The sequence below is a fragment of the Crinia signifera genome, chromosome 2 (genome assembly GCF_055691185.1).
Source record: "Crinia signifera chromosome 2, ASM5569118v1, whole genome shotgun sequence".
In the NCBI taxonomy this organism is placed as follows: domain Eukaryota; kingdom Metazoa; phylum Chordata; class Amphibia; order Anura; family Myobatrachidae; genus Crinia; species Crinia signifera.
In genome coordinates this window covers 140816573-140833321 of record NC_139218.1, presented here as the reverse complement: position 1 = coordinate 140833321, position 16749 = coordinate 140816573, and the positions used below count along the sequence as shown (strand labels likewise).

At 41.2% G+C, this 16749-nt stretch overlaps 1 protein-coding gene across 2 annotated transcripts in view; it reads left to right on the top strand.

Annotated features, from left to right (window-relative positions):
• PM20D1 (peptidase M20 domain containing 1) overlaps positions 1-16136 on the top strand; it is a 45046-nt gene extending 28910 nt beyond the window's left edge. For both annotated transcript variants that reach the window (XM_083173026.1, XM_083173027.1), the window contains exons 8-14: positions 232-293; positions 391-469; positions 3521-3592; positions 5721-5886; positions 14010-14109; positions 14463-14617; positions 15114-16136. In XM_083173026.1, coding sequence (XP_083029152.1) covers positions 232-293; positions 391-469; positions 3521-3592; positions 5721-5886; positions 14010-14109; positions 14463-14592 — 609 coding nt within the window. In that variant the 3' untranslated portion in view covers positions 14593-14617; positions 15114-16136. The remainder of the gene's footprint in view (positions 1-231; positions 294-390; positions 470-3520; positions 3593-5720; positions 5887-14009; positions 14110-14462; positions 14618-15113) is intronic.
• The last annotated feature ends 613 nt before the right edge of the window (positions 16137-16749 follow it).

Genomic DNA, 16749 nt, shown 5'->3' with positions numbered 1-16749 from the left:
TAATTTGGACTGTTGAGTGGCCTCTAGTAGTCAGTGGTGGCACTTTACCTCATAGAGGTGAGGCTTCATTAGGAATATCTAGATAGATAATATAGTGCATTAGCATTAAGCATGATTCTTTACATAGCCATCAGTAAACTGTAACAAATTATAAAGCTAATTCCACATAAAAAATAATCTGTATGTTCCTTTTGAGCAGCTGCACAATGTGTCTGTAATTTTGTGTTACAGTTTGTGTTCCCAATCAATGTCATGTTGGCAAACCTGTGGCTCTTCTCTCCACTAATAAGAAGGTGAGAAGCCTCTTTTTAAATGTTGGTCCTTGTGCTTTGAAAATGGCTTTAAAAAAATGTATGTCTTTTTTTATAAAAGTTAATCTCTTATATTCAGAATACTGGAACGGACTCCATCAAGCAATGCCTTAGTGCGGACAACCACTGCACTAACCATCTTCAATTCTGGAATAAAGGTATTAATACGATTTGTCACATTTTAGTTTATACTTGTTAATGCTGCCTAGTTGAGTGCCATTCCATTTTAATTGAGTGGTGTGTAGTGGAAGTTATAATGGTACAATAAGGGTGGTGTGGGCAATGGATATTATAGTGATAAACATACAGATAGTGGTAGATGCTATCATACACCTGCGCAGGTATATGTAACCAATATCTCTGAATTCTATTATCATGTAGTGTTCAAGATTGGTTGCTAAAACTATTCAGTGCGCCGGGGGAACCAATGTCTTATTATACTGATAAGGAAGGTTTGCCTAGTTTATGTTTTAATGTAATGTGGTATAATATGAAGTAGAGTGCATTGTAATGTAACATTATGAACTGAGGCACTGATGTGGCACAGTATTAACTAGGGATGTGCACCAGCCACTTTTCGGGTTTTGGGTTCTGATTACTTTCAGGTTTTGGGTTCTAATGGGTTATGCCAAAACGCTCCCTAAACGTTTTGGGTTCTGATTTTTTTTTTTAACATAAAAACTGCTAAAATCACGTAAATTTTTTTGTTTTTTTTTTTTTTTTGCTCCTACGCTATTATTAACCTCAATAACATTCATTTCCAGTCTACACCTCACAATATTGTTTTTAGGGAAAAAGGTTGCTCCGAGGTTGCTGTAGTTTAAAAAACAAGGCCCTAAAAAACTAGGCCCCAAAAAGACCCCTATCTGGCTTGATCATGCACTGTTTACCATGTGCAGCCAAGGAGCAGTGGGCATTTCGTGCAGCACAGAGTTTGTCTGCAAGTGTGTAACTGTTTCGGTTTACCATCCAACCCTTATCTAGCTTGATTGTGTGATTATGTTTATTATTAATTAATCTGATTGTTTAATTTTGTGATTATTATTCATTTATTAGCAGTTGTCTCTTAAATAATTGCCTAATGGGTGGAGGGGGCTAATCAATTTTTAAGGTGGCAGATGGAAGAGTTCCTCCACCTCTCTAGGTCCCCTGGGTTGGAGATGTATCGCTTTTCAGCAACCGGTGTCTTACTACCACACCATACATGTACGGGTAAGCAGCCAACAAAACAATACCCCTATCTGGAATGTGAGGGCTATCTGGCTGCTACTTCTCTCACTCAATTGATCGCTAGGGTGGATTCAGCGATCTGGCTCGCTAGGCTGGTGTTTCCTTTCCTCCCTAACTGCTTCACATGCGTCAGGTGCAGCCCTGCTCCTCTGCCTATGTCGTAGGTGGCCGTGTAGGCTTCAATGGCCTTTTGCTGCTCCTCCATTCAGTGCAGGCAGCACCAGTGGACTATATATAATTAAATATTAATATAGCAGCCTAGTAGGTAGAGAAGCTACTAGGTAGGTAGGCAGTAGCACTGCCTGTGGCCACCACAAAAGGTAGTTACAGAAGTAGCAGACTACTATATGCACCAGCAGAATTTATAATGATTCATTTTATTAGGTACTGCTTGGCACTCAGTGGCACACGTCAGTGCACCAGCAGCATGGAATTATTTATAACCGTTCCACACAGCACTGCAGGACGGTATTATTTTTTAATTAAATTATATATAGCAGCCTAGTATGTACTAGGTAGGTACACTTAGGCAGTGGCAACAGTGGACTGAGTAAATAATACTGGCAGCCTCTATTCAGTGCAGGCAGCACCAGTGGACTATATATATATTAGTGTTGTTCTTACACCTTGACAAAGGGGCTAGTCCCCGAAACGTTGGAGTACCACTAAACCCACTTTTGAAAAACCCATTGAGTGCCGCTGTCTGTCTCCTGGATTACACCTGGTTACACCTACGCTATATATATATATATATATATATATATATATATCTCTATCTCTTCACAATAGTGTCTTCAGCGCCCTCAGTATGTAATGTTATTTAAAACATCTAAAATCAATAAACACACTTGTGGCTTTTTTTTTGAATGATGTTTATCTTTTTATTTTCAAGTTGTTGTAATCAGTACCCCATATTATATATATATATATATATATATATATATATATATATATATATATATATATATATATATATATATATATATATATATATATATATATATTTTTTTTTAAGAATTACAGCACAACACCAGAGGTAGGCCCCAGCACAGAGGAGACAGTAGTACTACAAGTACACAGTTAGACTGTCCTCCTTGCTAGGGTGATCCCATCCTAAGCAGAGCGGAGAACAGAGTACACAGCAGCACTGAGAGAGACCGCCCCAGCAAATAAAATATTGCGTTCAAGGTCAAGCTCAAGTTTAAGCAGCAGCACCAACACACCCTCTCCCAACCCACTACTAGACTGGAGTGAAGATGGCAGGAGACACTATTTAAAGCCTCACGAAATCCGTTTTGTCCACGCGGCCGGACCTGAGTTAGGTGGGAATCTCCGAGCGCTGCTCGGAACTGGGCTCGGATTGATGACATTTGTGGGGGCTCGGATCTCCGGAATACGAGTCCACACATCTCTAGTATTAACTGCAGGCACTGTTCCAGGGATGGGGAACCTTCAGCTGTTGAACTATATATCCCAGCATGCCCTGCAATAGTTTTAGCATGGCCAGTGAGGACAACTTAGCAGGGCATGCTGGGATGTTTAGTTCAACAGCTGGAGGGCTGAGGGTCCAGGCACTATAGTGTGGCAATTTGGCATAATATAAACTACAGTGTAGTATAATGTACACAGGAAACACTGTATGGTATGGTGTGGTATAATATGAACTAGAGCACCACTATGCGGCATAAAATGAACTAGGACACTACTGTGGGTATTAAAATGAACAAATACAATACTGTGGAGAATATACAATAACTTGGTTCATAAAATGAACATTGGAACTAATATGGGGTTAAATCGAACAACCATTGTGGAAGGAGTGGTCTTGAGAAGCATTGCAGTGGGGGCCCCTTCAAAATGTTTGGGGGGGCCGCATAGTTCTGACTATGTTCCTGCTCTCATTTAATCATGAAACAAATGTGTATATAAATATTATATTTAAACATCTAATCTAATATATGTGTATTTTTTATTTTTAGTCCAATGTGATTCCACCTATAGCAAGAGCTACAGTCAATTTCCGACTTCATCCAGCACAGACCGTTAATGAGGTAAGGAAGTACTGTACATCAATGTGAGCTGGAAATATTCCTATAGCTACAGTAGGTCCACAGATATTTCTAGCATATTTCTGTATTATTTGATCAATGACCAGCAATAAAGAGCTTCTGTTGAATTGGTTATTTGTGGAGAGCATGTCCATGCTGTGGCAAACGCAGGATTTTTAGAGGGGGTTTCCAAATGTAATCCAAAATCTCCCACTCTGCAGCACATTGGAGTAAGTACAGGAGTCTGGGGAGCGGTAATAGCCCTGAAAATTGGTCTTTTTATACAATGGATACTGTATAGTATACAGTATGGATATTTAACAATACAGATGGTCTATAGTTTAGGCGGTTTCAAACATTAAAAGAAGATAAGTGGTCAGGAAAAGGGTTAAACATATAATAAATAAATACACAAACATTCTAGAACCAGTACTGCACTATCTAAGCTCACAATCTCCCACTTCATGGTAAGGCTTCTGTCTCTTCCTCCTGGCAGCTACTTTCTGGTCCATTGCGATGTTTGAGGGCTAAGATTCACACATACAGTAAATGTGGCAGAAGAAGCAGGTACACTAGGCATGTGCATTAGCCCTTTTCTGTCCCTTACACTGCATGATATGGAGGCAGCTCTACTGATCATATTATATCCCAGCTATTGTTCTCATATTTTAAGGCACTTGCCAGGGGGGGGGGGGTTTCTGGGCAACCAGAAATCCCCCTGCACTTGTCTATGCCATGGATGTGAATTATTAGACCTAGAGGGAGATTTCCAGGTTTTATTGCAGGTAAACGTAGCTTCTGGTTTCTTGCACCTTTACAGCATGCGTTCCCTAGCCTAATATCCTGTGCTGCTTTTTCACACACAGGCCTTTATTCAGATCTGATTGCAGTACAAATTTGTTTGGAAAATGGGCAAAACCATGTGCACTGCAGGTGGGGCAGATGTTAACATGTATAGAGAGAGTTAGAGTTGTGTGAGTTTTTTGTTTCTTTGCAGGGTAAATACTGGCTGCATTATTTTTACACTGCTATTCAGATTTCAGTTTCAACACACGCCACACCCAAATGTAACTCTATCTGCACATGTTACATCTGCCCCACCTGCAGTGCACATGGTTTTGCCCATTTTCCAAACAAATTTGTACTGCAATCAGATCTTTTTAAGGGCCATAGACTGGGGGGCTGATGTAAAGTTGAACACATTTCACTTTGAAAGCTCAGTCAGAAAATGCCTGGGGGGTATGAATATATGCACCAGATTTACGCTGGGAAAAAATAGGCGTGCATCTGCCTGCTTAACATCAGGTGATGAAGCTTGACAGTGATAGTGCTGTACCCAATTTACATACTGTTACTTTAAATGAAGTTTGCAATACATATAATAGTCTGTTACTGCCTTGACAGTGCCATTAAAAAATACTAAAGTCACATTTGCAATGTAAAATACCATTAAATACAAAAATAAATTTCAAATTTTAAGTTAAATTAAGTTCTCAGGTTCTTTGCCTTTAAATGAAATGGAAATATTTCCTTCTGTGGACTGTCAGCAAATAACATTTAAATAGTGTGTATATCCTGTAACAGTAATATGGACAACCGTGGGAGGTATCATGATGCATTTAACCAATATACAGTGGACGCCTTTCATCACAATCTATTACACATTGCACACAATGGTATCCTCAGGCAGAACAGGTTCACCATCCCCCCTCTCCTGCAGCATTGCAGCTATTCCAGTATAATGGGAAGGAGACAGGAGTGAACATAACCCACCCCGGCGGCATCTACTGGGCACAAAGGCATATGGGAGAAGGCAGCATGTTATTCTGAAAAACAGAAGGCTAACTGAAGTAATGAAATGAGAGTATATAAATAGCCCTTGGTATATAATACGAGGAATACAATGAATTTTAGGGATCAGAATAAAATGGGGCGAATTTAGTTGTACACGGACATGACGTGCCATTCCTGAAAGCCACTTTAAACCAACCGGCACCACTGTATCTGGTAGCTAAGTGCACATATGGAAATTACTGCAATGCCCAGGAGAGCATTGCATACAATTGATCCCCCGCCCCCCAATGAGACCATACAAGTTGAAAGAAAGTATAACACCCCTGTTTATTTGCAGGCTCTAAATATTGTAAGGAACACCATTGCTGATGAAAGAGTGGAGCTCAGTGTTGTCAACTCATTTGATCCTCTACCTATCAGCCCCTATGATGATTCAATCTTCGGATATCAAATTTTGCAACGTACCATTCATTCAGTTTTTTCAGCGGCTCCAGTGGCTCCAGGTAGGATTCTGTTGGCAAGTCACTAGTAGTAGCGTTTGATGAATTGTTCAATGCTCTTATGGTGTCTCACAGAAATACAGAAACAATACTGGTACCCACAGCGAAAAGGACTTTCAGCCCAGGATGACACACAAAGACCTACACCAAAAGAAGTCTTACAACAAGATAAAAGAACAATGGTATTTGTGTCATCCACTGGCAAAAAATATGCAAATGCCTTAAACAGCTGTTTAATAAGTCCAAACAAATGTTTCTTAACCCCTTCCTGACACAGCATGTTTTTGCCTTCCTGACAGAGCCCTTTTTTTCAAATCTGACATGTATCACTTAAGTGGGGATAACTTTTTTTTGCTTTTACTTATCCCAGTGATTTTGAGATTGTTTTCTCGTGACACATTGTACTTCAAATTAGTGGTAAATTTGGGTCGATACAGTCTGTGTTTTTTTGTGAAAAATACCAAAATGTCGTAAAAAATGGAAAATTTAGCAATTTGCAAAATGTTAAATTTTCTGCTTGTGAGACAAATAATCATACCACTCAAAATAGTTAATAACTAACATAGACCATATGTATGTCTACTTTATGTTTCCATCATTATTTCAACTTCCTTTTAATTTTTTTGGACACTAGGAGGCTTACAATATGAATAGCAAATTCTCAAATTTTCAAGAAAATTTCAAACACTGATTTTTTTAGGGACCAGTTCAGTTCTGATGTGACTTTGAGGGACTTGTATGTGAGACCCCCATAAATGATGCCATTTCAAAAACTGCACCCCTCACAGTATTCAAAACAGCATTTTGGAAGTTTGTTAACCCTTTAGGTGTTTCACAGGAATTAAAACAAAGTGTAGGTGAAATTTCAAAATTTCTTTTTTTTTGCAGATTTGCAATTTTAATACATTTTTCTAAGGAACACCGTAGATTTTACTAGAGAAATGTGACTAAAAATTGATTCCCCCAATTCTTTTGTTTTCATAAATATCCTATATGTGGCCCTAGTGTGCACGTTGACCAAACTACAGGCTTCATAATAGAAGGAGCACCTACTTGATTTTGGAGCCTCCTTTTTATGAGATTATTTTTTAGGCACCATGTAGGTTTCTAGGCACCATAAGATGCTAAAATTTAGGAACCCCCCCACAAGTGACCCCATTTTGCAAACTACACCCCTCAGGGAATTCATCTAGGGGTATAGTGTACATTTCAAACCCCCAGGGGTTTCACCAATTGTGGTACAACTGGGCAGTGAAAATGAAAAATTACATTTTTTACACAAAAATGCAGTTCTGGCTCAAAATTTTTCATTTTCACAAGGAATGAAGGAGACAAAGCACCCCAAAATCTGTGCCCCAATTTCTCCCGAGTACGGCAATGCCTCACATGTGACCAAAAATACCATTTGGGTGCATGGCAGGACTCAGAAGGGAAGGAGTGATTTTTGGATTTTGCAGCTCAGATTCTGGTGGAATGTTGGTGGGTGCTATGTCGCATTAGCAAGACCCCCAAGCACCAATACAGTGGAACCCCCCCACAAGTGACCCCATTTTGCAAACTACACCCCTCAGGGAATTCATCTAGGGGTATAGTGTACATTTCATACCCCCAGGGGTTTCACCAATTTTGATACAACTGGGCAGTGAAAATGAAAAATTAAATTTTTTTACACAAAAATGCAGTTCTGGCTCAAATTTTTTTATTTTCAGAAGGTATGAAGGAGAAAAAGCACCCCAAAATCTGTGCCCCAATTTCTCCCGAGCACGGCAATGCCTCACATGTGACCAAAAAATACCAGTTGGGTGCATGGCAGGACTCAGAAGGGAAGGAGTGATTTTTGGATTTTGCGGCTCAGATTCTGGTGGAATGAATGGTGGGTGCTATGTGGCATTAGCAAGACCCCCGAAGCACGGTGAAATTATGAACCTAATAATCCATAGATGTGTGGTATATTTTAAAACACTCCTTTATACATAGGCCGGGTTTGTCGGGGCAAGTGTCACACTGGAAAATAGTTTGCTTTCTTATTCCCTTTTTATAGCAAACTTTGCACCTTTTTTGTGTCCTGCCCTTTTTTCCAGTGGAGGGGATTTCATCAGGAAAATGCTGCCCTGGTACAATACGGGGGCCAGTACTAGAAGTACTGGGGCCCTCTGCCTGCTGGTTCCCAAATATTAGGCCCTTTATGACTTCCTCGTGAAAGTGCATAAATGTCCCCCTCTGGCCGGTAGAACGGAATAGCACGTAAGCGTTATACAGTGCCATCTGGATGATATACACGGCCAGCTTCTTGTACCAGATGTTTGTTTTCCGCAGGGCACTGTACGGCTTCAGTACCTGATCTGAAAGATCCACTCCGCCCATGTACCTATTGTAATCCAGGATACAATTAGGTTTTGAGGTGTGGGTACTGGTACCTCGTACAGGGACGGAGGTGGTACTGTCTCTGTGAATTGTTGTCAGTATAAGGACATCCCTCTTGTCCTTATATTTGACCAACAACATATTTTCGGTGCATATTCCCCTGCTTTCACCCCTTCTCATTACTTGGGCAATGTGCGTTTTTGGGAGGCCTCTTTGGTTCTTGCGCACAGTACCGCAAGCTGCTGTACCTCTTGAACCAAGGGCCTTAAACAGGGGGATGCTAGTGTAAAAGTTATCCACATAGAGGTGATAACCTTTATCCAGGAAGGGGTGCACTAAATCCCAGACAATTTTTCCACTAACACCTACGAGGGAGGGGGGGCATTCTGGCGGTTCAATTCTTGAATCCTTCCCTTCATATACCCTAAACATGTGGGTGTACCCTGAGGTGCTTTCACACAGCTTATACATTTTTATGCCATACCTTGCCCTCTTACTGGGAAGGTACTGGCGGAATTTAACCCTTCCTTTAAAATGTATAAGGGACTCGTCAATACAAATAAATTTTTCAGGGATGTACATCTCTGCAAATTTGGCACTGAAATGATCAATGACCGGCCTGACTTTGAATAGCCGGTCAAAGGTGGGATCATCTCTGGGTGGGCACTGTGCATTATCGTTGTAATGCAAAAATTTAAGGATCATCTCAAAACGAGCCAGAGTCATGGCCATACGGTAAAATGGGGTGCTGTACAGAACATCTGTACTCCAATATTGCCTAATTTCTGGCTTTTTTACTATGCCCATATGAAACACCAGACCCCAAAACGTCATCATCTCTACTGCATCTACAGGGGTCCACCTAGCAAATGATGACGTGGGGTTTTGAGCAATAAACTGCTGGGCATATAAATTAGTTTGGTCCACCATTAAATTTATAAAATCATCAGAGAAAAATAATTTGAAAAAGTCAATTTCTCTGAGACCTGTGGAATCAAATTGGATTCCTGGCATGGCCAAAAACTCAGGAACCTGGGGCTCAAAATTGTCTGGTGGTGGGGTCCATACGAGATCAATTATTGGGGGGGGGGTCTCAGCTGCTCTACGGGGGCGTCTTTGAGGGGGTCCCTCATCACCAGAGGAGGAAGAGGAGCTTAAGACGAATCCTTCAAATTCCCCGCTTGCCTCACTGGCTGTGTCAGAGTCAGAGGCAAGCATGGCATATGCCTCCTCCGCTGAATACATTCTTCTGGATGACTGGGATGACATTTGGGATGCCATTTTTATTTTTGTGTTACTGGTAGTGAAATGTTTCAACACGTGTATAGTGTAGGGGGGGGTACAAACTTTATTTCAACCCGGGGGGTATGTAGTGTGTATGTAGTGCAGAAAAAAAAAAATACTTTATACAGGAATTTTATCCCAATAAAAAAAAAAAAATTGAAGGGGTTAAAAAAAAAAAAAAAAAAAGGTCCTGCGCCAAAAATTGAGCACAGATGTTGGTCAGTAACGTCCGTCACTGAACAGCGCTCAAAGGCAACAGGAATTTGATCAAAAAAAAAAAAAAAATAGATCAACCCTGTGCCGAAAAAGCTGATCAGTGATGTACGTCACTGATCGGCGCACAGTGGCCACAGGACACCCACAAAATCAGTGTGTGTAAAAAAAGACCCCACAGCACCCTCAAAAAAAAAAAAAGGTGATCACTGATGCGACACTGATTACCAGTGAGGGGCAGCAGGTGCACAACCTTTGGTGCAACTGACAGTGCAACTGGCAGCAACTGACAGGTATATATAAAAAAAAAAAAAAAATCTGCACCCCCAAAAAGTTGCTGATCACCTCAGATATAGTGATCAGCACAAAAGGCGGGGGCAGCAGACACAAAATATAGCACTCTCTAGCACTCTCTATCACTCTCTGTCACTATCTCTCTCTATCTCTCACTATCTATCACTCTATGACACTGCAGCAGCAGCACTGACAGTTATATATATGAAAAATAACCCCTGCACCCCCAAAAAGTTGCTGGGGGTGCACAAAAGGGGGGCAGCAGACACAAAATATAGCAGTCTCTATCACTCTCTGTCACTATCTCTCTCTATCTCTCTATCTCTCACTATCTATCACTCTATGACACTGCAGCAGCAGCACTGACAGGTGTATATATATATATATATATATATATATATAAAAACCTGCGCCCCCAAAAAGTTGCTGATCAGTTAATTTATACTGATCAGCACAAAAGGGGAGGCAGCAGTCAGTTATATAAAAAATATATAGCACAATCTGTCACTATCTCTCTATCTATCTCTCTCTATCTCTCTATCTATAGCTCTATCACACTGCAGCAGCACAAAATATAGCACTCTCTGTCACTAGCCCTCTCTATCTCTCTCTCTCTCTATCTCTCTCTCTCTCTAACTCGATGACACTGCAGCAGCACAACACAGCACAGGAAGTCACAAGATATAGCAAGATCCAGGCAGTGATCAGGTAAGTATTTTGCAAGGTTCAGGTCAGTATACTGCGGCAGCTAGGCACGGTGACCGCACTGCACGCAATTCCAGACCGGAATGGCGTCTGCAGTGCAGTCACCGTTAGTTTAAACCCCCCTCCATGGCTGTGATTGGTTCGTCGGTGCGACGAACCAATCACGGCCTTTGGGGGCGGGGTGAGGTGGGGTGACACCAGTGTCACCCTTACACCCCGCGGTGATTGGTGCTGTACTTTACAGCACCAATCACCTCCGATCCCTGTGTCACCGGCGAACGTTATTCGCCGGTGACACAGAAAACGCTGTGAATGGCTGTTCACACTGAACAGCCAATCACAGCGATCGCCGACGGGGGGGCGGAATCGCAGCCCCCCCTGGGCATGCAGGGACATGTCTGCTGTCAGGGACAGCAGACATGTTTAAACTGTCACCGCGTCTATAGACGCGGTGGCAGTTAAATGGCATGACGTACATTTATGCCATGTGTCGGGAAGTACTTCCCGACCATGACGTAAATGTACGTCAAATGTCGGGAAGGGGTTAAATGGAAACAGAATGAACTGTAAATACAAGGTTTCTAGGAAAACTCAAACAGAAAAAAACATAGTGCAACACTGTAGGGCAAATAGCATAACTTTTAATTTCTTCTGATGCACTTACAAGGCACTTTTTGTTTTAGGCAGATCACAAAATGTGTTGGTCTCCAAGTTTTTCATATAATGGACCAAGTTCCTAGAACTGCTTGAAAAAACTAAACATCGTGAAAATACCGTTTTTTTTTTAAGTTAAAAGCACACAATTTATTCATTACACTCACATTAAAATAAAAATAAAAAGCATATCACCCAATAGGGTAGTGGAGCTCCAAGGACACAGTTCACCCAAGCGGCCTGTTCGGGTCAGCAAACAGTACTCCTATCCTCAGTGTGCTCCAGGGTCCGTTCGGTGGTGGCGGCCAGCTTTAGCGCGGTTTCAGGCAACGCTTACCCGCTTCTGAGGAAGGGCATTTGTTGCCCGAAAGCATGCTAAAGCTGACCGCCACCACCAAATAGACCCTGGAGCATGTCACATAAAGGAGCCAGAATGCCAGCAATGGAGATCTTATCAGTTATCAGAAGCTTTGTAGCAGTTAGATTTATAGCCTGCTACATGATGTCCGAGGACAGCCAGTCAGTGTAAGGATAAGAAAATGAGGCTAATCATTTTATGTTCTGCTCCCAAACATTGGAAAATGGATGCAAAAAATAAATTCCATACAGGTTTTTGTTCACAGGAGCCAAGAGTGGCATAGGTCGGCAAGCAAAAAGACACATGCAAAACATTGACATGAGTTTTTCACCTTTTTTTTTTGTTCATTTGTAGTTTTAGGCACGTAGCCCCTGATTTGTGTACCACATCCCTCTGATGGCTTGCTTCGCTCATCATGCTTTGGGCCACTTTACCATCTATGTGGAATAGTAAAGTTTGAAAAAGTAAAAAATATCTCCAAAAAAACCCTCATGTTGACCATTGCCATGCCAAGCATATGGTGTCAATGTCCTGCAGCCAACTACTAGGCTGCTTGGAATTCTAATCTTAAAATGTATGGCCAGCTTAATGGTCAGCATTTAGGGTGTGGTGTATTTGATAAGATTGCCAAGTGGTCCGAAACCTGCACCGGATCACTTCAAGCTTTTGATAATTGGATAACGAGGTCTAAAACTGGGTATAGACTGTACGAGAAGCTCCACCGCTGATACCGATAACTGTTTTGGTGGAGCTTCCTGACGAGTAATATCGCTCAGTGACGTCACCCCGCTTAACATTCAGTCGTTCATGATATATGCAAAATTTGACTACCTGTTAAAATAAAAGGAGGGGTTGTTAATGACTTGTGGGATCACATATTATTATGTAGTGCATACACACTAGATGATATATAGTTAACAACATCATTATAGTGCATATCGTTAATGATGTATCATCTATTATGTACACACCTTACGTTCTCCTGGATAGGCACAAACAGCAGACGGATGATGAAAGAATCATTCTCCATCCTATACGATAGTCCTATAGCTGGGGGCTAAAGACATCAGTCTACAGGACTATTTTACTTGAAACAAAGTTCATAAAGACGACGGGAACTGGATTGCCAAGCATCAACAATAGATGCACTAATTGCACCAGGGAATTTCAAGCTGGGCTATGTGCTTCCCCATCATTTCTGATGATCACAAGAATCCTACAAAGGATAAAGATGGAAGAGGCTCAGGTCATAGGTGTGGGGGGAAAAAAGGTATACTTTGTGTTACTCATAAAAGAAAAATTAGCTGTAGATGCCTAAGGGGTAAATTTTACTGAAGCTTCTGAAAATAGAATCTGATTGGTTGCTGTGGGCAACATCACCTCTTTCCGTCTATCATTTCTGTATTGCATCCTAGACTCTGATTGGTTATATGGGCATCTTCACCTCTTTTCATATTTAGACGCTTTAGTAAATGTATCCCTTAATTTGGCTCAATGAGTACAGGCATCTACAGAGGACTCATGCAAGGCTGCAGTTTGGTTGTCTTTAAACACCTTCTGCAAACAGAACTCGCCTATGCCAGAGATTTACTATTTGGAAAGTTATAGAACAGATTGTTTCACATGGCTTATTCATGGCTTTTTTACGTCTTATTACTCAAGGCTGCCATGGAGTCTGAAATGGAAAAATCTAATTCTGTTCTTACATGATAATTTTGTTTCTTTAACCCTTTGAGTGCCAACATCTCTGTGAGGAATGCACAAACATTACAGGTCATTCTGATGAATAAAAAGGTTTGCTTGGCAATTTTTACACCGATTTTCCTTGGCACTGAAAGGTTTATAAATCCTCAGTGCAGGCCAATAAAAAATCTTTATTGTATTTGTATTTTTAATATTTAAGCCAGCTTGGGAATATACTTAAAACAAGGAATGTAGGGAGAATCCCAGTGAAATCCCTACCAGTAGTGTGAACTGTATTCCTGTCTATCTTGTTACTATAATGCATTAGTTAGGGCAGCAATTGAGTTCTTCAAAGAAACAAAATTATCAAGTAAGTGAGAATTTGGAGTCTCCCAAATGCAAAATCGAACGTGTTAAGCTTGACTGATGGTTCAGTGTACACAAACTTTGTTCCCCAAGGTATCTCATTATAGTATGGAAATATTCCAAAATACACTAAAACCTTCAAACCAAAATACTTCTGGTCCCATGCATTTTGTAGCTAAAATGTTCTCCTTTGTTTGCCTTTTAGGTGTCTGCATTGGAAATACTGACAGCCGTCATTTTGTCAACTTGACTGACAACATTTATCGCTTCAGTCCTTTAACGCTGAGATCTGAAGATTTGAGTAGGTAGGAGAAGACCGGCAGAAACTTCCTTATACCATAGTGTTGTTGCTCAAGTACAAATGGGATATAGTTAGCTTCTGTGCAATCATGTCCATCCTTTCAAGGCATATCACTTTATTGTGACCATGGGGTGCTGCAACATTTGCACGCTAATATGAGAACTCGAACAGTATGTTTGGTTGTGTCAAAACAAACCTGCATCATGCACAAAATGAAAAACTATACTTGGGTATAACAGATCCATTATATCCTATGTAGGTTAGCAGTAATATTTCTTGGAGGAGAAATTGCGTTCTATTTTACTTCATATGTAATCTGTAGTATAATATAACCATATGCGGTTTGTCATTTTTCAGGATTCATGGGCTGAATGAGCCGATTTTAGTTGACGGCTTGGAACGTGTCTTACAGTTTTACTACCAGCTGATCCAAAATGCAGATTCTGATAAAGTCCCCGTAGCTCATCTTGCCACTCATGAGCTATAGTGAAGAAGAAACAGAGGAGCTATTGGTAGGTTAGGAGTGGATGTTAGCTGTTCAGGAACAATGTAGGACTTTAAAGGGGGCTTATTGTGGAGCTGAAGAATGAGGTCTGTTAAACTGCACAAGTTACATCTGCGCCACCTGCAGTGGACATGGTTTTGTCCATTTGAGAAGGAATTTGCCTTTGCAAGTGAACCAGAATAAGGGCCTTTGTCCTCTGTCAACCAAGTATTAAATAACAGTACATTACCATTTCTGATTTTAAGCAATATTCCTACCATTTGTTCTACTCTATAAACACTGAAGAAAAAGCATTTATCACCTGAGTTCTTTCCTTATCATTAATGAGTCCACCTATCCCACTACTTAGTTGTTCAATATTGCCTTTTTTTTAACCCTTTAAAAATGTATATACTTTAAAAACTTTTTTAGGGGTTGTCTTACTTTCCATAGCAACTTGCTTTTCTTTTTCCTTTTTAGCCACACTGATTTCCATTTTACATGCTTTATTACTTTCCTTGTAGATACGGAAGGACTCCTCATTCGAATCACCCAATTTAAATTGTGGACTGATGCAGACGGCTTTGGTCCCAAAGAAAAATTTAGTTGTCAGTAGGGATTTCTGGGTACTCTGAAAAAAAAACAACCTGACCCCCAGTATGCGCCACTGCTGTTTTTAAGTTAACATCTTTTATTTCAAACACTGATTAAGGATCTAAAATTACTATGTCTTGGATGTTGTTGGGACAAATGTAGTCATCTCCTGTACTATAACTTGACTACAAACAGGAAGTTGGGTACTTATGTAGTATCTGGGCGCCCGATTTTGTGATTGTATGCCTTACCTTATCAGCAAAATCACATCGAATCTATCCTGTAACTATCCTGTTATGCAATATTATCCTAAAGGATCTTTAAGGCAGAGATTCCATTATTGTAGAGCAAGGATGGGGAATCTTCGGCCCTCCAGCTGTTGAACTATGGGCAAATAGCAAAATTGTAGCAGGGCATGCTGGGATGTGCAGTTCAACAACAGCTGGAGGGCTGAAGGTTCTCATCCATGTTTTAAAACATAAATCACATTTAGCACAGGTTTCCGTTTGAGGAATATCTCTGTAGTCATACTGATAATATAAGTATATTTCTTATCAGGAGCTATTCTATGTCAACTTCCGGTATGTAGTATCTGGGCGCCCGATTTTAAAATTGGGTCGGAAAATCGCATACAAATTGCATGTGAGATCGCATGCAATCCGATGCGATTTTTCATAGGATACATTTAAACAATGAATTGATTTATAGCAGACAACAATGGTGAGGCTTGTTCACACTTCGGGCGAAATGTAATAGGTTGCGATTTTTGGACGAGTTCCAAACTCGCCAGAAATCGCACCTTTAAAAATCGCGTTTTTTGCCGCGAATTCGCATATGTAATGAGATGCGAATTAGCGGCAAAAAATGCGATTTGCCACGATTTCGGGCGATTTTCAGTCATGAAAATGTGCGCATTTTCAGTCATGAAAATGTGCGCCTTTTCATATATTCGATTTTGGGTAAAAAAATAAAATAATAAAAAAAACGGCGTGGGGTCCCCCCTCCAGAGCATAACCAGCCCCGGGCTGAAAGCCGGTCCTGGTTTCATAAAATCACAGGAACAAACAAGTTGGGGTTCCGTGCATTTTATAAAACCAGCACCAGGCTCAAGGGCCGGTCCTGGTTCCCAAAATACGGGGGACAAAATGACTAGGGGTCCCCCGTATTTCAAGAACCAGAATCGGGCCCAACCAGCCAGCAGGGTAATGCCACAGCCGGGGGGAGACTTTTTATACAAGTCCCCCCGGCCAAAGCATTCAGCCCTCTGACCGGTCAGCATGGGCAGGGGTCCTGGGGGAGTGGGGACCCCCCCAAAGAAGGGGTCCCCCCCCTCCAGAACTTACCAGCCCATGCTGAAGCCCGGGGCTGTCCTCGATGCCCCTGGGCTGTGGGCATCGAGCTGATTGTGTAAAAAAATAGAGAAAATCCTATTGTGTATTGCTGTGGAACTATGAGTCCCAGCAAGCCTGCACCACATGCAGGGACTTGGAGAACCACAAGTCCCAGCATGTGGGGCAATAAAGGGCCCGCTGGGACTAGTAGTCCCACAGTACTACAAATAGTTAA